Source organism: Acinonyx jubatus, chromosome D4 (assembly GCF_027475565.1).
Source record: "Acinonyx jubatus isolate Ajub_Pintada_27869175 chromosome D4, VMU_Ajub_asm_v1.0, whole genome shotgun sequence".
NCBI lineage: Eukaryota > Metazoa > Chordata > Mammalia > Carnivora > Felidae > Acinonyx > Acinonyx jubatus.
Genome location: NC_069391.1, coordinates 49,273,133 through 49,297,071, shown reverse-complemented (window position 1 = coordinate 49,297,071; position 23,939 = coordinate 49,273,133). Strand labels below are relative to the sequence as shown.

Genomic DNA, 23,939 nt, shown 5'->3' with positions numbered 1-23,939 from the left:
AGAGAAGAAGAAGAAAGAAAGAAAGAAAGAAAGAAAGAAAGAAAGAGAAAAGAGAGAGGGAGGGAGGAAGGAAGGAGAAAGAAAGAAAGAAAGAAAGAAAGAAAGAAAGAAAGAAAGAAAAAGAGAGAAAGAAAAAGAGAGAGGGAGGGAGGGAGGAGGGAGGAAGGGAGGAAGGGAGGAAGGGAGGAAGGGAGGAAGGGAGGAAGGAAGGAAGGAGAAAGAAGAAAAAGAAAGAAAATCAGCATGGATTTACATGCACATAATGGTCCCTGTGGATCCATGACTCTGAAACTCTAAATAGTCAATTATAAAAAGAAGAATTAAAGGATCACCACCAGCCAAAAGGGCACCTTGGCTGAATGGACAAAAGGCACCTCTTCCTCTGAGCAGCCACAGTCCCACACCAAAGCACACAGCTTGTCCAGGAGAGTGATATCTGAATTTCTGTCCCTATTCATCCCCTTGATCAGAAAGATGCCCTCGTGCAGTAAAATAGCACGGCTTTGCAGGGCAGCCCTGCTAAGAGGAAAAGGAAAAAAAAGAAATTTCTTAACATGATTCTATTTTTTAATCTCAGGTCACAACCCATTGGTGGGTTATGAAATTATTTTAGAGGGTTGCTATTTTTGACAGCATAGAAAACTCAAGAATAGGAAGTGCATCACACTTAGATTTTTATAAGTCTATATAAACACGCACAGGGGTGCCTGTGTGGCTCAGTCGGTTAAGCACCTGACTTCAGTTCAGGTCACGATCTCGTGGTTCAGAGTTTGAGCCCTGTGTCGGGCTCTGTGCTGACAGCTCAGAGTCTGCAGCCTGCTTTGGATTCTGCATCTCTGTCTCTCTCTGTCCTCCCCACTTGTGCTCTGCCTCTCTCTGTCTCAAAAATAAATAAACATTAAAAAAAATTTTAATAAAAAATAAACATGCACATATGTACGTGTGCATGCATGCATTGCATAACATAGTGGGTCAGAATGTAAAATATATTTCTTGGTGGGAGTCATGGTAAAAATATTTGAAAGTCACTGACTCAAGAGAGTCTAATACGAAATGTGAATCTAATTTGGAGGTTTGCTTTGTCTTTAATCCCAACTGTCCAGTGAAAAAAGCACTAGGAGGACGACCAGGCATTTAGGAGTCAGACCCAAGTTCAAATGCAGTTTAATACCACTAAATCGGGACCTCAGGCAATCACTTATGTTTTCTGACCCTCTGGTTCTTGATGTGCAGGTAGAGATGATCTCGATTTCAGAGTGTTGATGTAGTAAGGACCTGGTATTAAGCACATGCCCACTTTTCAGACCTCTCTCTTCTCTCAGCTGTGGAGAGAACAGCATTCTAGGGATGCACATGTAGCTGCCAAGGTAGGTTTTCCCTGCCAGAAGCCACAAATGCTGAGCAGGTCGAGAATCCTGCAGTAAACTTCAAACAACTTTCTCCCATGCAAGTTATTCTCCTGTCTGGAAGAGCTACCTCTCACAACATGCTCAAGTGAAAATTACTGCTTGGCTGAGCCAGTAAATCATTTGTGTGAAAATGCTGCAGCTAAGCCCATTTAGAAACACACTTTGGTGATACGGGTACGGTTAGAATCTGGTCTTATGTTTTAGGTAAATGTACTAGGTTGTTACTTTGACACAGTTAGAGTACTCCACATAGTATATACTAGAGCTTTCAAGGACAGAAATGACAAGCTGGAAGCAATCTTTTAGGTCATCTAGGTCAAGTCTCCCATTTTCCAGATGAAAAAATGGAGGTCTTAGGCGGTACAGGATCCCCCAAGGTCACATGGTCAGGGGCACATTCCAATCCTGGGAACCTCATCTCCCAACTCCTGAGCCCCAAGACCGCTTTCTTCAAAATAATTCATTTTTTTTTAAACAACACAAAAACCTCCTGGCTTTAGTTAGGTGTGGAAATTGTAGAGTGGGAGGAAATCTAATGTTAGTGATTCTCAACATATACTTGTAAGACCTATGAGACATCACAGAAAACTAAAAATGACATGAAGGACACCAGCAAACTGGCAACTTACTTAAAAAAATTAATTCTTGGGGCTCCTGGATGGCTCCATCCGTTAAGCGTCTGACCCTTGATTTGGGCTCAGGTCGTGATCTCATGGTTTGTGAGATAGAGTCCCTGCACTGGGCTGGCTCTGTGCTAACAGCATGGAGTTGGCCTCAGATTCTCTCTCCCTCTCTCTCTACTTCTCTCCTGCTCACATGTGCATGTGTACGTGCTCTCTCTCAAAATAAGTATGTAAAAAAAAATTCTAGGGGCACCTGGGTGGCTCAGTCAGTTGAGCGTCTGACTTCAACTCAGGTCATGATCTCGCAGTTTGTGACTTCAAGCCCTGCATCAGGTTCAGAGCCTGGATCCTGCTTCTATGTCTCCCTCTCTCTCTGCTCCTCTCCCACTCATGCTCTCTATTCCTCTCTCAAAAATAAGTAAACATTAAAAAGTTATCTTTATTTTTATTTTTTTTCTTTAAAAAAATTCTAAAGGTATTTTTGAAAATTAAAAAAAAATTAATTCTCAGTCTTTTCAAGATTCAACCTCCCAATTAATCAAAAAAACACAAATTAAAAACAACGCAATATTGTTTCACTGTGAAAACACTAAAAATTATAATACCAAAACATTACCAAGTATGTTGCAATGTAGACAAAACTTTAAAAAGCTCGTAAACTTTGGGGTCTGACTTCAGCTCAGGTCATAACCTCACGGTCGTGGGTTTTTTTTTTTTTAACATTTTTTATTTATTTTTGAGACAGAGAGAGACAGAGCATGAACGGGGGAGGGTCAGAGAAAGAGGGAGACACAGAATCTGAAACAGGCTCCAGGCTCTGAGCTATCAGCACAGAGCCAGACGCGGGGCTCAAACTCACGAACCGTGAGATCATGACCTGAGCCGAAGCCGGACGCCCAACCGACTGAGCCACCCAGGCGCCCCACGGTCGTGGGTTTGAATCCTGCATTGGGCTCTGTGCTGACAGCCTAGAGCCTAGAACCTGCTTCAAATTCTGTGTCACCCGCTCCTTCTGCCCTCCCTTGTTCATGCTCTGTCTCTCTCAAAAAATAAACATTAAAAAAACAAAAAGCTCATAAACTTTGATCCAGAATTTCTGCTTCTATGAAATCAGAAATTTGTAGTACTATTTGTTGTAGCATTTTTTATAGTAGTGATATATTTGCAATAATTTAGATATGAAAACTTTCCATTTTACAATAATACTAAACAATCAATTACATTTAACGACATGAGGAAATGCACATAAAAAGTGAAGCTAAAAAAAACCATTATATACCCAATGTAAGCTTAAAGTTATGTATATCGAATATCATTCCAATTTATTTTAGTACTTAAATATATGTGAATATGCATGTGTGTATATGTGTGCATGTGAGAAAAGTCTGGAAGAACACACGCAAACATGTGCAGAGTTATTTTTGGATGGTGCAGTGGAGAGTTTATAGGCTATTTTAAATTTCTTATATTTTGATGTGTTTTTATAATCCTGTACAATAAATATATTACTTTCTATATTTGGTAAAAAATATTATTAAAAACAGGGAGGGGGACAGACAAAACATAAAAGACTCTTAAATACGGAGAACAAACAGGGTTTCTGGAGGGGTTGTGGGAGGGGGGGATGGGCTAAACGGGTAAGGGGCATTAAGGAATCTACTCCTGAAATCACTGTTGCACTATATGTTAACTAACTTAGATGTAAATTTAAAAAATTAAATTAAATTTTAAAAAGAACATAAAAAATATATTATTTAAAAGGCAAATTTACTGTGGCCCCATATAACTTTCTGTTAAAATTGCCTCCTAGATTTGACTCAAAATTTGCCAATGGTAGGATTTTTGTTGACGAAAATTATAGTAGTGATATATTTGCAATAATTTAGATATGAAAACATACTATTATAATGGTTAGGCTGCATGAAACACTCTGAGAGTACTCAATTAAAATTTTGTATCCATATCTCTTGTTACATGCATTATCTTTTGACAAACCCACAGTCTGAAACATATTTTTCTGGCAATACACTGGACTTAATATTCAGAGAAACCGTTCTCAGTATATCATACCCCAAAAGGTTGCATATTATATATTTTAATATATTTTTAAATTACCTACTTATCCTAGTGAGGAATCAGGGATTTCTTAGAACCAAGAACATCAAGTAAGCACAAATCCAGAGGAGTCTGTATTGCTTTGCTCTTAAAGTACCTGCCATTCCCCAGTGGCTAAAGACTAGATTTTTAGAAGCTACAAACAAAGGTCTAGTAAGGAGGAAGTAATTCAGAGACCTCACCTCCCAATAAGCTAGGAATGCTGAAGGGGTGGCATTCCTAGTGGCTGAATAAAAGGAAAGGAAGAAAAAAAAACCCTGCCTAGCAAGGGGAAAGAGTAGGATGTGCCTATTTTGGTCTTGGTTTTGAGTGATATTGAAAAAAGAGAAAGAGAGAAGAGTCCCCCTTAAGAATTTCTACCACTGGCTCACTCACATGGGTTTGGAGTCTGAATTCACACTACCTGGGTAGGAAAAAGTCAAACACTTAGGTTAGAATGGTTCCAAGTTGGTCGTGCTATCAGGCACTTGTTCCTCTCTAGAGGAACAGACTTAAAACCTAGGTCTCAATGACTTCCCAAGGGTAAAGCCCCAAGGAATAGGAGTTCACAGTTGTTTTTTTTTTTAACATGTATATTTATTTTTGAGAGACAGAGTACAAGTGGAGGAGGGGCAGAGAGAGAGGGAGAGAGAGAATCCCAAGCAGGCTCTACACTGACAGCAGTGAGCCCGATATGGGGCTCAAACTCACAAACTGGGAGATAATCACCTGTGCCAAAGTTAGATGCTCAACCAACTGAGCCACCCAGGCACCCCTCAAAGATTTTTTTTAAAAATCACTAAATATATAAGAAAGCAACTCCACATGGTCAAGAATCAATAACACAGCAAAATCAAACCTACAAGGATATGGTCACTAGGAATATCAATTATGAAATATAAATGTATTTAACATTTCTATAGAATAAAAGAAGTCATTGAATGATTAAGTACTAGAAATAATGAAAGTCAACCTGACAGATATGAAAGAGCCACAGAAAACTTCTAGAAATAAAAAATATAATAATTGATATTAGAAACTCAATGGACGGGGGGTACTTGGGTGGCTTATTTGGTTAAATGTCTGACTCTTGATTTCTGCTCATGTCATGATCTCACAGTCATTAGATTGAGCCCTGCATCAGGCTCTGTGCTAGTCATGGGACCTGCTTAGGATTCTCTCTCCCACTCTCTGTGCCCCTCATCAGCTCACATGTGTGCATGCACATGCATGCACTCTGCCTCTCTCTCTCTCTCTCTCTCTCTCTCTCAAAAAAAAAAAACCTTAATGGATGAGCTTTATAGCAGATTAGACAAAACTGAAGAGAAAACTAGAAACTAGGAGGTTGATGTAAAGGAATGAGCTGAATGAGGAACAAAGATAAAAAAGAGGAGTAGTTATAAGACATGGCAAACAGGTTGAGATGGTATATCTATTTAATCAGAATTCTAGAAGATTGTAGGAAGAATGAAGGAGGTAAAGTCGAAATTGTTCCCAAATTCAGGAAGTCTAGTGAATAACAAATAGGGGATAAGTAAGTGAGAAAACAAGACCTGACATAGAATAAGGAAAAGGCTGAACATCAAAAACAAAGAGAAAACCTTAAACATGGTCAAAAAGAAAAGACAGATTTCTTAGAAAGAAGCAACATTTACAATGACAGCTTTTTGTTTCTTTTTCAACAGCAAAAATGGAAGTCAGATTGGCACCCAGGTGGCTTGGTTGGTTAAGTGTCTGACTCTTGGTATGAGCTCCAGTCATGGTCTCACCATTCATGAGATTGAGCCCGAGTCAGGCTCTGTGCTGACAACTTAGAGCCTGCTTGGGAGTCTCTCTCTTCCCCTGGTCCCTACTCTCTCTCTCTCTCTCTCTCTCTCTCTCTCTCTCTCTCTCTCTCTCAAAATAAAGAAGTAAACATTTTTTAAAAAAATGGAAGTCAGAGACAGTAGAATATTATTTTCAAAGTAAGATGAGAAAATAATTTCCCACCCACACTATCTTTCAGGATTAAAAGTGAAATAAATCTGTAAGCAAATTTAAAAAAAGAGCATTTACTATTTAAGTAGATTCTTGCAAAGGAACTTATAAAGAATGTAAGTCAGTAGAGGAAAAAACTCATAGCAAAAAGGTCTGAACTGAGAAGAAGAATGAGGAGGGAAGGGGCACCTGGGTGGCTCAGTCAGTTGAGCATCCACCTTCAGCTCAGGTCATGATCTCGCAGTTTGTGGGTTTGAGCCCTGCATCAGGTTCTGTGATGACAGCTCGGAGCCTGGAGCCTGCTTTGTTTTCTGTGTCTCCCCCCCCCCCCCGTTCCTCTCCCACTTGCACTCTGTCTCTCTCTCTCTCAAAAATAAATAAAGGTTAAAAAAAAAGAATAAGGAGGGGAAAAGCTGGTAAAAACATGGATAAACCTAAAAACATTGATGGTATAATGACAATATCTAATTTGTAGGGGTTAAAAAGTGGTTATACCTCAATAAAGCTGTTATAAAACATAAAGATAGATCTTATTAAATCATGGACTGTGAATCACATACACATTAAAATTCATAGGCAACACTAAAAAAATAGAAATGGAGTATATAAATTCCAAACAATTAAAAGGAAAAAATTTAGGAAAAAAATTCAATGCCCCTTCTCCAAAAAAGGTAAGAAAAAATTATAAAAAGAAACAGATCAGAATAAATACAAAGTATAAAGTAACATAATAGAGAAGAATCCAAATGGTACAGTAATCACAATCTATGTAAATAAACTAAATTTTCCAGTTAAAAGATAATGATTGTCAAACCAATTAAATAAAATATAGCTATATTCAGTTTACTAGAGACTTATTTAAAACAAAAGAAGGTTGGAAATGAAAGAATGGAAAAACAAAAACAGTCAAATCCCCACTAAAGATGTACAGGCCTCCTCAACAACAAAAGAACAGCTTAACATAACAATCCCATTCCTTGTCAATGTTCAAATACAAATTATCTGGTTTTACCAAAAAGAGAGAGACAGGCAGAAAAGGAAAAAAAAGGGGAGGAGAGATGGTGGGAGGTGGGAGGAGAAAGGGACAAAGGAGGAAGGGAGGAAGGAAAGGAAGTGGTGGTAAATCCTTGCTCTCAACACAAACTTTAGGTCTTCTCTTGCTGAAGAAATCACAGCAGCAAGTATGAAAAGCCAAAGGCAATCTGAATTCTATGCACTAAAATCTGCTGAGCTTTCTGGGTGTGTTGAAATGCCTGTTCACTCTCTGAATCACATGCAGTCACTGAAGGGTTTGCTTTTTATATAAGTAGAAGGAAACAAAACAAGGAAAAAAGCACCATGCTGTATCCCCAGATAAACATACTACATCCACAGACATCTAAGCCAGTTAAGAATTTTAATGCCTAAATTTTCTTTCTTGTGAGAAGAACAGAGAGTTTCCAAGTCTACCAAGTAATACTATCCTATTATTTATTATAAGGATGATCTTACCTTTCCTTCCTTAAAGTTTGCACATTAATTTTACTAACTTATTTACGAGGTGTGGAGGGGAAACAAAGGTTGAATATATAACATCTTCTGTGCTGTAAGTAAGCTTGGACCTACACATTTGTATTGATAAAACTATTCATGGTTTAGCACCTTAAAAGAAATACTTCACCTTGTGAGGAAGATTTATAATATGGTTTCAATTCCCTTTTTCTCATGAACATTAATAACAACTGGAACTGTAAAAACTCTATTTACAAACCACTTTTCAGGATCAAAGCACACCTAAATTACTAAATAGCCTACTCTTCAACTATCCAGCTTTAAGCATCTTTATTTAGACCATTCCCTTCATTAGAACTGGGCTGAGTTGCTGTCAGATTATAATGCCAAGTCTAAGAAGAAGCTAAGTACCATGGACAGCTGCTTTCTAGGCCAATGACAGCCTAGCACCAGAACAGATCAAGGGACCTCAGCAGCCAGGCCAGGAGCACAGCAAAATGCTCTGGATGCCCTGAGACTCCACTGCTTTACATCTTGCAGGAATCAAAGTCATTCCTGACCAGCTATGGAGTGTTTTTTAGAAGAGAGTCCTAATCGTTTATAAATAAGAGTACCTTTAACACAAAAATCTCTGCTAAGCATAGATAACCCCATAACGGCCTACTTATTTCAAGCAAAATCCCACAACAAAATTTCAGGACAATAAACAAATTTGGAGATTTTCTTGGAGTTTATGATAATACCTGACCTGCATTGTTCACCATATGTAAGCTAGGGCTTACAAATATCACACTATGACAAATATTATACGCCCCTAAGGGAGACAATGACCTGCGTGAATGCCAGTCTTCAAAAAATGTCAAATTCTTAAATTTAAAATAATTTATGGAGCTCAGTAGGTTAAGCATCCGACTCTTGATTTCAGCTCAGGTCATGATCTCATGGTTCCTGGGTTCAAGTCCTACATAGGGCTCTGCACTGGGATTCTGCTTGGGATTCTCTTTCTCCCTCTCTCTCTGCCCCCTCCCCCCAAATAAATAAATAAACATTAAAAAGTACCTTATTTTGATTCACTTTTAAGATCAGAAAGCAACAGGAAAGGAACTAACATTTAATGAACAACCCACATCTGCCAAGGACTCTGTTAGCTGCTTAGCATTCATTTCTTCATTTAATAATTTTCCCAATTTCATGAAGTAGGCACTGTTATTTTCATGTCCAATTTAGGAAACTGAGGCTAAGAGAGTTTATGTAACTTCTCTAAGATCACAGGGCTGATTACACACTGGGGTTAAAACCTTTTTTTTTTTTTCTCTGAGTCAATGCCCCAGGTCTATTTACCCTGTCATAATACTACACAAGTTTTTAAAAAAGGATAACATTATCCCTAAAAGAAATAATAGTAATAACAAATTAAAAAAACCACACACAGGGTGTAAAAATTAAATGAGATGAGAAACTATTACTGTCACTATGAAAAAATATGCCAGTTCACATTTTTCCACGCTTCACAGTTGCCTCCATGGCACACATTATCAATAATGGAACCAAATTAGGATTTGAACAACATTCCAATGGTAGGATATAAATCAAAACTTCAACTTGTCTATGAAACAAGGAGTTTCCAAAATAGTTTAACACAAAGAGCCCAGCAGAGTTGATTTTTTAGCAAGAAGCACTGATGATTTGTACAAGAATATCTAAAATATGTTTCCTCTAGTTTCTCAAACTCCCCTGCTCGATAATTGTACAAATAAGACCATGAACACACGCTCACTATTTTGCTTCCTAAATTCTTTTACATCACATTCCTTTCTATGAAGACCTCATTGGAATTGCGTTTGGTTTAGCGTCTCTTTTCTGAGTGTTCTGGTGTTATCAGAAGCACTGACTTCTGTAGGATAGTTGGGATATGCAGTCAGAAAACAACTCTGCAAAAAGAAAACTAGATAACCACATTCAAGGACTCATCCTTCTTTGGGACACGTTATGTTCAATGCTTGGGCAGCAAAGCCTCCATAAGATTCTGAAATCAGGCACAGGACACAGACCAACTGCTGAAAAAAAAAAATCCAACTTCCAAAGTGAAATTGGCAAAGTGAAATTTCCAGAAGGAAATCACACATCAATACACACTGTTCCACCTAAACATGTGTTCTAGCATTTTTGAGGAACACCAAACAAGACATAGCTATGTTTAAAGAAAAATCCTATTCCCATGATAATTTATAGTTCAATTTAGTTACTGAATGCCAAAAGAAGTAATAGTGATTAAAAGGAATAAATTAAAGCTATATAGTGCAAAAAGGGGAAATAATACAATGAACACATTTTGGGGGGAAATCAGAAACAGGAGAAATAGACATGAACATAATCTGCTTTCTTTTAAAAAATGCACAAGATTAAGAATAGCACAAAATTATGGATTTGAATAACAACTGTTAAGGAATGTCAGCCTAAGTTGCTGAATTTTGAATATCATAAAGATGACAAGACAGTCACCTACTATAGTAGGTAAAGATACTGCCAGAGCTACTTTAATGAGTGGTTTACAATAGATTAAATACTGCCTGTAAACTGTATTTAAAAAGTTATTCCCAAATGCAGAGAACCAGCTCCTCCTCCAATCAGAATACAAAATCCCCCTGCGATCTTAAATACACTACTGGATTGCTCTGCAAGTGCAAGTTCCTTTTTCATAAATGTTGTCAATATAACCTTCAGCAGAATCTGTGATTAAGTTAATGAAGTTCCACTGTTGTGTAACAAAACACAAATCTACCGAGCCCTCGAAAAGACTTTTTACCCTTGATGTGCCCAGGATATTTATAAGACACCAAATCATTTCCTTGCCTCTAAAAAATATGCCTTTCCCTTGGCAATTGTTCAGTACTCTAACTGGAATAAACACATAGATTATTAATGCAAACTGCTCAAATGAGCAGTCTGGCTTGAGAGATCATCCTTTGGCTACAAAATTAGAGCAGGGAGAGGGGTCCAATGATGCCCTCAAGGATATGTACTCAGTTCTCACATCTGAATGCTTACTTGCCATGTCTACTGCTGAATGTTTTTTTTTCTTTTACTACAGTTGCTAACAAACAACCATACACTGAGTGAAATGTCAGAAAAATACAGTAGAAAACATTTTTCTTTTACATGTAATACACAGGAACATGAATAGTGGTTTTTTTGTTTGTTTGTTTTTGTTTTTGTTTTTTACTGCACTTTGCTTAAATGTCTGGCTGCTACAGAACATGATGGATGGTCATCCAACCTGAACATAAAGGAATTATATCAAATGAATATTTTTTTCATTTGGGACAAAATATCTCACCCTCCAGTCAACATCTGTTTTTTGCATACACGAGAATTTCCCCAGATGCTAGTATGAAAAATCTGCATATGTATTTTGGTTTTCTGTTTAAAATCACATTCAGAGACAACATTCCAATGTTAGGATATAAATCAAAACTTCATTACTATACTTAACATAAAATTGTATTGATGTTGCTTACCCATTATTTTAAAAAATTAGTTCACATTTTTGTAGATCAACTTATTCTCAGCCCTATACCAGTTTGCTCACCACCCGCATGGAAGGATGGCCACTCTTATCATTAAAACTCCCTCAAACTCCACTGTAAAATTATTTTGGGTCATGTTTATCATAGCATGTAAAATGGGCCATCAAGCTATGGAGGCAGCAGGGCTTGGCAATGACTCCGTTTCATGGATCCTGACCAGCTTCTGGTCAAGTGATCTGAAGATTATTGTGTGGATCAAGAAAAATAGCTATGACCACGCTAATAACCAGTCCTTCTGGGCCCTGCTGTTGACCTAAAGGCACAGCACTGGTCACACAGACTTTCTTCCTTAAATGTCTTCAAAGAGATGGTTCTTGATCATTTTCATGTGCCTACTTGAAAAAAAAATACCTGAAATTTTCTAGGCTACATACACATACTTTCCCATGAAAATTAAATTACTCACAAAAATCATCGTGCCTACTTTCAGAGGTAAATAACTGCTGAGTCCACACTGGGACACTTACATAACCTATATTTATAAATGTTTTACTCTGAAGCAAGTAGCTTGAGAATTTAGAAGGTATCTACAAAAATATCCAGAAATTACGTTTTCCCCCTGCCATCAGTCTGGTTACCACAGAACTGCAGAAAGCACTCTGCTATCGTCTATAGCCTAAAACATCATCACGTTAAAAAAGTGGTAGATCTCCAAAACAATGGTGCAGAATATTAAATAAACAACCACCACCACCAACCTTTGCTTGGGCCTCTGGTGCTGTCACTTTGACGACTTTATTGCGATTTATCATTTGCTTCACCCATCTTTCTACTTGGACGTTGAATTTCATGAAAACCACATAGCCAAAATAAGCTGTTAAGAGAAGCAAGCTTTCCCACCACATGATCACATTATCCAGGAAAAATATGATCAGCATGATCAAGTCAATGATGTAGAAGGACACATCCCGAAAGAGCGGCCACCATGTCAGGTTTAAGATTTCTCTAGAAAACAGAGCACACATGCCAATAACAAAAAGGATATTGAACACTGCTGAGCCCACGATTGTGCCTATGCCAACATTGCTGTGAGCAATAAATACCCCTATGAGAGATGTAAAAAGTTCTGGGGCCGAGCCCCCAGCAGCCATAAAGGTGGCTCCAGCCACATCATCAGAGATGCCCAATTTCTCAGTGATGACAGTTAAAGAAGGAACAAAGAACTCATCACAGACGATGGCTAAAGCTATGAACATGTAGATCATTCCAATGACATGGAGAATGATGGCGCCTTTCCTTCGCTCCTCCAGGGAAAAGATGTCTCTTGGGTAGTCTCCTTGGGCATGATCTGTTGTATTCTCGGATTTGCCTTCCTGAGAAAGAGGTGGCTGTGGAGTATAATCCAGAATCTTGTCATTCAAATCTAAGAGAGTTCTTTGACGGTAACCGTGTGCTACCTTAGGGCCACTTGCGCCAACGGCCTCTTCCGTATTCTTGGTCTCTGTCTCAGAAAAGGCACTGATTGAAAACGAGACAGTGCTAATGGCTACTAGGCCCAGGAAAAGGCCTACGATTCGAATTAACTTCAGTTTTTTCCTGACACTATAATGTCTCCTGTAGCCAGACAGTGACTTATCCAAACACCATTTCTCAAGGAAAGTGATGACAGTGCTTTGGTGCAGATCCATCCTGGGTCTTCTGGGGATGTGGTGGTCTTCAAAGTGGAGACTTAACCAGATGGCTCTCTCATACTTTTCTTCACTTTATAGTCAACGGTCCGTGTGGGGCACGTTCACAATCAGAGAATCTTACGCTTCGCAGGAAATATTTTCGACATTTATGCTTAAATAAAAATTAAAACAAGGATAAGTAAATCACAAAATCATAGGTCTCTTCTACTAAAAGAGCTCTGCAAGTACGATGAAGTCCTGTCCTGTGTTTGACCTTGGGTAATTTACTTAACTTCTCTGTGCCTCAGTTTCCCTATCTCAGAAATAAGAACAATTATGGCACCTCCCACCAAGGATTGCTTTGAGGGGGAGGCACGTAGAATAAGACGTGGCACACAGTGAGCACTTACGATCATGTATTCATAAACTCAAACATTTTAGTAAATCCAGTGTTAACCTATGTGGATGTGTGTTAAATATAAAAAATTTATAGATGGAAATCTATCAGTTTATCCCACCTTTAATCACGTAACAAATAACCTCTCCGAGATATAACACTTCTTTTAGAACTAAGTACTCGACAACCAATAATTATTCATTATGTTTTCTTTTAGTCCAATTATATAATTCCAGTTAAAGGCACACTTTTCTGATTTAATCTATCATTTGAAAGCACTGAGTGTCGGAGGAGATAGTCCCTCTTTTCCTGTACACATAAGGATTTCAGCATCTTATTTTTCATGAAAAGCCTCTCCTAGGTCTGATGCAGAAAAATGACCCTTTAAAAATTTAAGTTTACAGAAGAATGTTCTGGTGACACAAACTGTCTTCCCTAAACGTCTTTATTATATTATTGTCAGCTAAAGCTTATTTTTAAAAACAACCTTTAGTCATGTAAAAGAGACAACATAATAAAACAAATAACTCCTAATAAGTAGGCTATTTTTAGAGACTGAATGTGTATTTCATAAACAATATGCAAGTTGCAGCAATGCCTCTGTCCACAAAATCTGCCAAAAATAGTCCCAACACTGAGTCTTCTAGTAGGTTAGATATCCAAGCAGTTTTCATTATCCCACAGAGATGGGTAAAATATCTAGACATGACAGAGGATATTCTGAAGGTTCCCATTTACATTTTTCTTTAACAACACTGTTGTTGCTGCTTTCTATATCAACGATTTCATTTTACAGGCTCGCTGAGATCATCTCAGGTGTAAAATAAGCTAATTAAACACACGCCAGTTAAACACTGAGATTAGCTGGAGCTCAGGTTTGCAGAGCAGAGCAAGAACACAAGTCAAACCAGGCTAAGATGCTGCTACCCATCACAGAGATTCTCGGCTGGCTGCAGATGTCGACGCTTAGCACCAAAGATTAAGCGACTCACAGCGCTCTGGGGATTGTCACAATGCCTGGCCAGGGCCACCAACAGGGCAGGGACAGACTCGACTCTCAGGGTGCAGGATCAGCTCCAGCGAGCCGGCTCCACCTGCAAGCCAGCCGCTTCGCCCCAAGGAAGCTGCCTCCGCCGGGGAAGTGCACCCCCAGCCGCGCCCCAACTTTGCCTTTTGTGGTCCCAAACTTTCCCTGGTGGGCTAACAGGAAAATAAAACTAAAGGACAGGCACCCCGCTAGCGAGCGGGGATAGAGCTTGGGAAGGCGCTTGGCCCGCATCTCCCCGAATCGTTAGTGGGTGGGTTGGGGAAGGGGAGCGTCCCTCTGCAAGTCTACCCCGACGGCAGGCCCTGCCCCGCCGCGCCACCCACCTCCGAGGAGGAAGCGAGGGCAGTCGGCGTGGGGAAAGCAGGGGCTCGGAAACTGCGCCCCGGAGCGGAGAGAGTTAGCTAACTCCTTGCGGGGCCTGGGGCACCCACGTCCACCGCGGAGCCACCTGTGAGCCTGCGGTGCTGCAGCGGGATGCGCGCAACCGGATCCGGGGACAACGACCACTGCGGCCACCGGACCTGGACACTGGCGGGGACTAGGTCGCCCGCACTTACCGGGAACCGCCAGGAGAACGCGAACGCGGCGGGGGGAGGGGGGTGGGGGGGGCCGAGCGCGACCCTCCGCTCCGGTCCGCTGCCTTCTCTGGCCCTCCGCCTCCCTGGTCCGAGGCCCGGTCTCTGGCTCCGGCTCGCGCTCGCCTCCGCTCTTGCCGGCCAGGGCTGGGCTCGGGAGGAGACTGAGCCTCAGCGAGCGCCGCGCGCCGCCTCTGGTGCTGCCCGGCCCCCGCCGGCCCCTCCCTCTCGTCTCTGCGCGGGGAGCGTGGCCGCAGCGCGCTCAGCTCCCGCGCCCTCCGCCCCACGCCTCCCGGGCGCAGAGGCTACGCCGGCAGCCGTATCTTAGGAGATTTCTCCGCAGTGGGGACGGGGGTCAGGATTTGCAGGCGAGCAAGGACAGAGAGGAGAAATCGCACAGGTCGGTGACGCGCCTGATTCCCAAAGCCCGAAAGTGCTGCCAACTTTGGGGTTATCTATGCCGGGCGCCTCCTCTCCCAATTATCTGCAAAAAGTGACAGCAGTCACATATTTCTTTAGGAGGCCATGTAGTGTATAATGGTGGAAAAGACGGGCAGTGAAAAGGCATAAAGGCCTGCAGGGCTGTGTGTTCAGGCCCAGGGTTCCTGAAGTCTAGGGTTTGGAAGGTTGAGACCCTGAAGGGTCTTGGGTCTTACAGACTGACTTTTCATTTAATGGGTGATGAAATCGAGACCCACGACACAGTGTCATTTTGAGTCACGGGGTTGAAATGCTGGCATCTGGACTCCCCTGCCCAGTGCTCTTTCCTGCCCTGTTTGGAAAGCAAGATTACCCGGACCACAAGTAATTGAGCCCGCCTTTTTGGGGATTAGAGGCAAGAATCTGGGCTACAGAGTGGAAGAAGGTGAGACGAACAGGTTACTGAGGGAAGCCCCTTTTTAGCCAGCCCTGCAACCACCACCAAAACTGTCTAGAGGTCCCCCAAGGAAAAACCTTTGGGGCTTTCACCTCACCGTTTTCTACTCCTCACCCTCCACGCTCCTCCTGTTTTCTTAGAGAAAGGTTTCATGCCTTTCTGAGACTGGGGGATGGTCCTCATATCTAGAAAGCTCACTACCTCTGATTTTGACTAAAATCCTATACTCAGGCCTGTACACTTACGCTTGGTAAGTCAAGAGAAGCCTCGGGAACTTACAAATTCCTTTTACTCCTATCAAAACCAGGCATCTAAGACTACTGTCTTGCTAAGGATTTCAGGGTCCTATTTTGGAAGTCATAGGCTGAACTTTTAAAATCTTTACTTTTTATTTTGGAAATTTCAGACACGTGCAATTGTAAGAGAACAGTGTAATGAACCAACATGTGGCCATCACCCAGCTTAAACAGTTGGCAAGTCATGGCCAACTGTGTTTCATCTATCCCTCTTTTTCGTGTGCCATCATTTTACTTTATTTTTATTTTATTTTTCTAAGTAGGCTCCACATCCAGTGTGGAGCCCAACATGGGGCTTGAACTCACCACCCTGAGATCAAGACCTGAGCTGAGATCAAGAGGCCAACGATTAACTGACTGAGTAACCCAGCCATCCTCCTGTGCCATCATTTTAAAGCAAATCCCAGACATATTATTTTATCTATAAATATTTACAGAAAGCAAGGAAGCTATCAACCACTACTAGGGTTGTGTCGAAAAGACTGAAGAATCAGTTAAAATAGACTCCCACTGGGCAAGGATGGGTCATTTTGAGCATCAAAACTGGTAATAATTGCAATTGTTTTAAACACATCAAATATGATTATAAGTTCCTAACGACTCTCAAGCAACTCGATTGGTCACTGTTGAGAGATAAAAGGGAATGGATTCATTATTTTGAAGCTGTTTTAGAAAAAGGAAAATAATCATGCATTTATTCCACCTTTTTTATTCAAAATAGACTTCAGGGTAACCAATTAGGCTATACTTTCACCCTGCCTTTGTCTTTGTTTTTCTGGTCTAACATGTAACATTCTCTGATGCAGTGGGTGCCTCTGGCTACAATGGGGGAGGAGTGCAGGGGGCAGGGGTATCTTCTATGTAAGTTTCTGCATAAGAGAAAAAGATTGTGATATATATTTAGAAATATTCCTATAATTGGGGCGCCTGGGTGGGTCAGTTGGTTAAGTCTCTGACTTTGGCTCAGGTCACAATCTCGTGGTTCGTGAGTTGGAGCCCCACATCCGGCTCTGTGATGACGGCTCAGAGCCTGGAGCCTGTGTCAGATTCTGTATCTCCCTCTCTCTGCCCCTCCCCTGCTTGCTCTTTGTCTCTCTCTCTCTCTCATAAATAAAAACATATAAAAAATGTAAAGACATATTCCTCTGACCATAAAAAGCCAACTCTTTATTTTTAGAAACCTGCATAAGTACAAACCTGAGTCGGCATTCTATTTACCCTTTTATTAACTGCGATTTCTTTGAACATAAGAGTTTATAGGAATCCTTGGTAATTACTAGTTAAGAATGTTGAGCTCTTATAATTCTGGAGGGGAGCCTTTCAAAACTCAACAACAAATTTTGAAAGGCGTGGGATCATCCTTACACTAAAATGGGATTTTTAATATAAAAGTGCCAAAGGGAGAAAGGAACCAGGTTCTGGTTCAAGATGTCGACGACACAAGAGGATGGTGAACTCACCTCCTCCCAGGAAATCGCTGAATCTACAGCTACATGGGGAACAATTTCTTCTGAAAAACCAAAACCAAAGCAAACCAAACAACCCAGAAACACTGGCCGAGTGACTATGTGTCAGCTAAGAGAGGCTGGGACACAGTCTTGCCACAAACCCCACCCTCAGTGCATGGACCCACAGTCAGGAGGGAACACAAAATGCTGGACGTCTCCTTCAGGAGCTAAAGGTTTGAACCCCCTATCGGGCACCCCAACTTTAAACACCTGTACCTGGGAGACGAGCCCCCAAAACGCTTAGCTTTGAACACCCATGGGGGGTCGCACTCATGAGCCCCACAAAGCTGTAATGATCTGAGAAACAGCTCTTAAAGGGCTCACTTGTTTCGGACTCAGCCGCCCCAGGGCCCAGAGCAGAAGCCCTGGGTAAGGGGTGCCTGGACTTCATGTGGGGGAGCCCCACGCGCATGTCTGGAACTTCCCCCTGAGGGGCAGGCATCCTGTCTGACACGCATGTCGGGGCTGCCCCCGATGCTCTCCTGGGTCAGAGACTACCCGGTGCCATCTTAGCGCCCTCCCTCTGCCTTGGGTCAGGCCGCGGTGGCGCCATCTTTTTTTGGTTTATGTGTTTGTTTTTAAATGTTTGTTTATTTTTAAGAGAGACAGAGAGAGAAAGTGCGCAAGCGGGGTAGGGGCGGAGAGAGGGGGCAGAGGACCCAAAGCTGGTTCTGTGCTGACAAGTAGGCCAATGCGGGTATCGAACTCACTAATCCCGGAAATCCAGGACCTGAGCCAAAGTAGGTGGCTCAACCGACGAAGCCCCCCAGGCGCCCCTGTGTGTTTGTTTTTAACCCCAGACTCTTTTCTTTCCTGGTGGGGTGTCATGTCTACAGACTCCCTGTGCCTGGCTCTAGCCTGTGGGCTCCATCTTTACACTTGCCCCCTGCTGCGTTCCACAGCCCCAGTGTCTCTTGGAGGAGAGCTTTTACACACCTCTGGTGCCCCAGTTTTCACTTGTGGTGCCCTGTGCTTTGCAGCTGCTGCAGGGGACCCCCCTTCCCTTGATCACCTGCTGGGGTAGCTGGGGTGGCTGGAGGGGGGGGCTTGTATTTCTGGGTCCCACAGGCCTGGGAAAATCAGAGAGTTCTTGGCCGGCGCCGCGCCCCTCCCCTCCCCCCTCCTCCCCCCCAGGGCACGGGGCCGACAGCAGCCTGAAACACACACTCAGTCTTTCTGTGAAAGAGGCCTATATATGCTTGTCTTGGAACTTCCGCCTGAGGGGCGGGCTTGAGATTTGGCAGACATCCAGGGGTCTAGGTCAGTGCACACGGCCTCTGTGCTCTCCTCCCTTGGTACAGCTCTCAGGTATCTCCCATAGAGGCCCATACACTTGCCTGGAGCCCCGATTTTTGTGACGGCTGCCCAAGGGACACATCTAGATCACTTAGCACTGGTGGGCTTATGGTTACGGCCCCATAGGACTATTTGTATTTGCATTCTTTAAAAGCCCGTACCTGAGGGTCTTGGCACACCCTCAAGCACTAGGAGCCATTACAAATAAAATAGGCTGCTTGGACAATCACAAAAGTTTGAGAGACAGTGAAGAGGTAGGACAGGGTTGAACGATAAGGTTCATCTCTTAGATGAGGCCACTCCTTCAAGACGGGGAAGACGTGGCTATTTTATCTAAGGCAAAGAAATCGATACAGAGAGTCAAGGGAAATGAAGAAACAGAGGAATAGGTTCTAAACAAAAGAACAAGATAAAACTTCAGAGAAAAACCTTAATGAAAACTGCCAAAGGGATACAAGTTAATAATTTACTAAGCCTCAATATCATTTTCACATAGAAACATAGGACGGCATGGTTTATGATAGGATTGGCAAGTTCCCCTTGCTTCCTTCTAAAATGACATCCCAGTTGGCACTGTACCTACAAATTCACCATTAGAAATTTATTTGTTCGGCTTTTTATTTTACATCTTCTTCATAATAAATTGAGAAGTTTTACACAGTAAATGGATCTAAAGTTATAATGATAGTAAGCAATTTTATATTGTTTTTGACTTGATACTCATTGTAAAGGAAAAACATTCTAGTAAATTTTCATCAGAGGAAAGTGGAAGAGAGAGATAACAGAGCCAGGAAGTTGTGGGCAACCAAGACACAACATGGAATATTCAGTTTTTACTTTGTCAGTTTAACTACCTCTTTTTTCATTCTCTCCCACCACACTACTTTCTTCCTTTCTTTTATTACAATCTCTACCTTCTCTTTTATCAATATCTGCAGGTAATCAGGACATAGAGGAAGGATTCCATGTGCACAAAAGCAGTAGCTCTCATCCTTGACTCTCATTAAATATTAGACTCAACTGGGGAGGGGAGGGAGGGATATTTTTAAAAGACTTCTGACAATGACCCTTCTCTTTCCCCCTTCCTTTGGGCTTCTTGAGGGCAAGAATCAGTATTTCAGACACTTCCCAGCATGTAACACAGGGCTTGGCATTTGTTTAACACATACATGTGGCAGGAATTAATGAGTTGGTGGCAAATGAAATTACTTAAAGGAGAATGAATCAGGTTATGCTGCAGTAACAAAGAGCTCAAAACTCACAGTGGCTAAAAACAAAGGTTTTTGTTTCTTACTTATGCTACCTGTTCTTTGTGAATTTTGCAATGTCATGCTCACTCCTGGCTCCAAGCTGGTCACTGTCTGGAACACTAACAGTTGCCATCGGAGAAAAAAAGATGCATGGCAAATCTTGTACTTGATTTTAAAGCTTCAGCTTGGAAGGAGCTAACGTATGTTACATAGCTGCTATGAACTACAAGTTTTCATTTATCTCTTCAATATCCTGACTTTTATCACTATTATTATTCCCATTTTACAGATGAAGAAACCGAGGCTCAGTAAGGTTAAAGCAGCTTGCCCAATATTAAGGGGCTCTCATTTGCCCCATATTGGTTCGCATGCCCAAGTTCTTTCTACTAATCCTCATTTTCTGTGACTGAGATTTTTAGTCCCTGCCTAAGAGTTAGTTGCATTTTTTTGTGTTGTGATCATATCCTTAGGTAATTCCTCTGGGTTTTTTCTACTTACTGCCAGCTGGTCTATAATCTAGCATAACTTTCTACTTCCTAAGACCTGTTTTGCTTATTTAAAAATCACAGGTGTAAATACCAAAATAAAATCCGCATGTTTTCTGAAAAATGTTCTTTGGCTCTCCACCTCTGGGTTGACTTTGTTTTCCTTTGCATTTGTCTCATTTTTTTGGACATCGGCTCTCCCCTTCCGGTTCAACCATAAAAGCATAAACCATAAAAGCAGGAAAAAGTATCTGTGGGGTTGAGGGATGTGAGTACAGCCTTCTTTGCTTTTGACAGTGGTTTCTGCAATAGCACTTAAAGCAACACACCCAAATTCTTGCTCTTTCTTCTTTTTTTATCTATTTAGGAAATGAGAAATGCTGAATGCCTGTGATTCTTACATTAGGGACAGGAATTTTTCCGGGCTTAAATGCTCAAGAAGCACAAGAATTGAGTTTCTCTTTGCAACACCAGCTCAGCTCCGGCCACCAAGGTAGGCACAGTGCTGGGGCAGGGCTTAAGAGGAGGGAGGGAACATGGACTACCGATTCCAACAAGGGACCTGGAGTGTCCCGACAGAAAGCCCTGACTGTCTTCCCAATTCTAGCAGGGGCTTCCTGAGTAACCTCCAGGGTGCCCCTCCCTGTCTTAGAGCCACATCAACAACGAGATAAGGATAAATAATACTGGCAAAAGGAGAGCTGGTGGGGAAGAGGCACAGTCAGGACAGTCCATTCAGGGGGCAAACAAGGAGCACGTTTTTCTGACAGCTCAGAAAAATTGTATTCCTGCTGTCTTCCTTCTTAAGCTACATTCCCTCTTTACTTGTCTCTGGCTCAGAATTTCAATATAAAATAGAGTTTAAAATATTGGGAAAGAAGAGATGTGTGCCTTGAGCCTCATCCGTATTTAGGACAAGCCAGCAGGAACGTGCTACTGTAACGCGGAAATAAAATAGCTGTTTTATTCAACACGTGGAAGTAAAGGAATGCATCACAAATTGTTTCCCCAGTTCAAGGGTCTCAAGCTGTTCTGTTCAGCAACACCCCTCCCCCTCCAAATAATGTATACGTGGTGGTGGGTTTGGGGGTGCTGATACCATGGGAACAGGCTTCCCTGGCCCAACAATGGGACTCCGTTAATAAGTCTGTCTGGGGTTCCTGTTCACCATCTGCCCAAATTAGCCTTTATGGGTAATAATAGTGATAGTTTCTCTTCTGCCCGCCACTCCCTTCTGCTTCTTTCTCAATTTGTTCAAAATCAAGATGGAAGACAGGTGACATACTGAGCCCATTCTCTTTCAAAGTAGTACACTCGTTTTGTTATCATTTGATTTTTCCGATTTGGATGTTAGCTATCAAATTCCTATTATGAAAGGAAAGGATTTCTTCCTCTTACAGTGTCCTCCCCCCTCACGCCCTGAAGCCCTCATCTCAATGTAACTCTCTCTCCATCCCTTCAATATAGTTGTGTCACCATTTTGAATAAATTAAGTCACACCTCTAGTCAATAATTCATCCTTTGCATTATGCAAGTATAATCATCAGTTGAGCTGAAGAGTATACAGATTCACCCCAAACTCCTGGCGGAACTGTACATTTTCCCTCAGTATTTTCGAACATCTTGGTTGATCTGCCAGTTTCGTGTTTCCCTGTCAGGAGACATCACTCCTGGATCTCCTGCCCAACCTTCCTTGCCTGATCCTCTAATTAAGAACTGTTTTTTCTTCTCCATTTTCTCTCTCTTAAGAGGTTTTCAGCATTATCGTTTAACCCTTCTAGTAATAAACACAAAAAGAAAGAAAGAAAGAAAGAAAGAAAGAAAGAAAGAAAGAAAGAAAGAATCCACTTACTGTATTTTTTTAATTTTAATTTTTAAAGATTTTCTTTTTAAGTAATCTCTACACCAAACATGGGGCTCAAATTCACAACCCCAAGATCAAGGGTTGTATGCTCCACTGACTGGGCCAGCCAGGCGCCCCTGTAGTTTTAATTTTTAAAAGTTCTGTCTTGTTCTTTAACTATTTCTTTCATATATAGTTCTCTGCTTTTAGTCCTAGTCTAGCAGCTTCTCTTCCCTTGCTTAATGTAAGCTTCATGAGGCTATGGGCTTTCCCTGCTTTGTTCGTTACTTTATGTTCAACACCTAGAACAATGAGTGCCTAGTAGGGGTTCAATAAAATCTTTGAATGAAAGAGAATATTTCTGTTAGCTTATTGCACATTTTCTTCTTCTTGAAGGTTTGTCTTCCTACAAGTTGCTTTTTCCTGTTTATTCTGGCCTAGTTTTCTAAAATGTCTGGTGTCCTTTGGTATCTGTTAATAATTAAGAGTCGGTAAAGCAAGCGACTCTTGATCTAAGGGTTGTCAGTTCGAGCCCCATGTTGGGTGTGGAGATTACTTAAAAATAAAATCTTAAAAAAAATAATTAAGAGTGAGGTACTAAATGCAATTCAAAGCTCCCATTTGGATGGGACCTGTCAAGAAGAAGGCTTTGCTACAGATGATCAAGTCGGGACTCAACCATTCCATTGTGGGAAACACATGTGTCAATATCTCTACATAACTTCTCTTTGGCTGATCAATTTTCACGTGGGGGAGTTCTCCAAGCTCCTGTCAGAGGTATTGATTCCTAGCTGCCAGCATTATGGGAGCTGAGCAAGAAAAGAGGTTGGTGGAGCTTCATCATTCAGTTTATAGACTTGAAGGTAGCTCACGTTTGACCATGGCTTTGCCCTATGTCCCAGATAATTCTGATTGAGCTTCTTCAGAGAGTCAACCTCCAATCTTCTGCCAAGTAGAGAGGGGCCATCTCCTAGCTACACAGGATGGGGAAGGACGTTTGGAGATGTAATTGCTTTTTTAAGACTTTCAGTGAGGCTTTCTGTCTTCGGCCCCAGCTTGTATCCTTGCTCAATTAGTTTTCTATTGCTGTTATTAAAAAAAAAAAAAGAAACAATACAACCTTAGTGTCTTAACACATTTATTATCTTTACAGTTCTCTAGGTCAGAGGTCCAGTATAGTCTCAGCTAAAAATGAAGGTGTCAGCAAGGCAATCTTTCTGGAGGCTCAAGGGGAGAATCTGTTTCCTGCTCATTCAGGTATTGAGAGGATTCTGTTCCATGCAGTTGTGGGACTGAGGTCTTCATTTACTCACTAGCTTTCAGCTGGAGACAGTGTTCAGTCTTCCTTTGTGGTTCATAATGAAGGCTAATAGATCACAGATGTTTTGTGTTTAGCCATTTGGTGTTTATTTCTATTCAATCCACTTTGGTCAGCACTGCAAATCTGCTTGATAGTCCCTCCCTCTCTCCTTTATCACACTCCAGTTTATTTATGTGGCATATTAGTTTCCCCAGGCTGCCAAAACAAATTACCACAAACTTGGTAGCTTAAAAAACAACAGAAACTTACCCT

At 41.5% G+C, this 23,939-nt stretch overlaps 1 protein-coding gene and 1 long non-coding RNA gene across 3 annotated transcripts in view; one reads left to right on the top strand and one right to left on the bottom strand.

The window, feature by feature from the left end:
• Positions 1–15,048, bottom strand: part of SLC24A2 (solute carrier family 24 member 2) — a 250,170-nt gene extending 235,122 nt beyond the window's left edge. The window contains exons 1-2 of one of the 2 annotated variants that reach the window (XM_027047183.2): positions 14,794–15,048; positions 11,880–12,963 (exon numbers count right to left, since the gene is read on the bottom strand). In XM_027047183.2, the coding sequence (XP_026902984.1) occupies positions 11,880–12,809 (930 nt within the window). In that variant the 5' untranslated portion in view covers positions 12,810–12,963; positions 14,794–15,048. The remainder of the gene's footprint in view (positions 1–11,879; positions 12,964–14,793) is intronic. The other variant, XM_027047182.2, reaches the window with a different exon arrangement.
• LOC113595887 (uncharacterized) overlaps positions 14,596–23,939 on the top strand; it is a 53,874-nt gene continuing 44,530 nt past the window's right edge. Inside the window, exon 1 of the long non-coding RNA XR_008291169.1 lies at positions 14,596–15,211. This is a non-coding gene — a long non-coding RNA (uncharacterized LOC113595887). The remainder of the gene's footprint in view (positions 15,212–23,939) is intronic.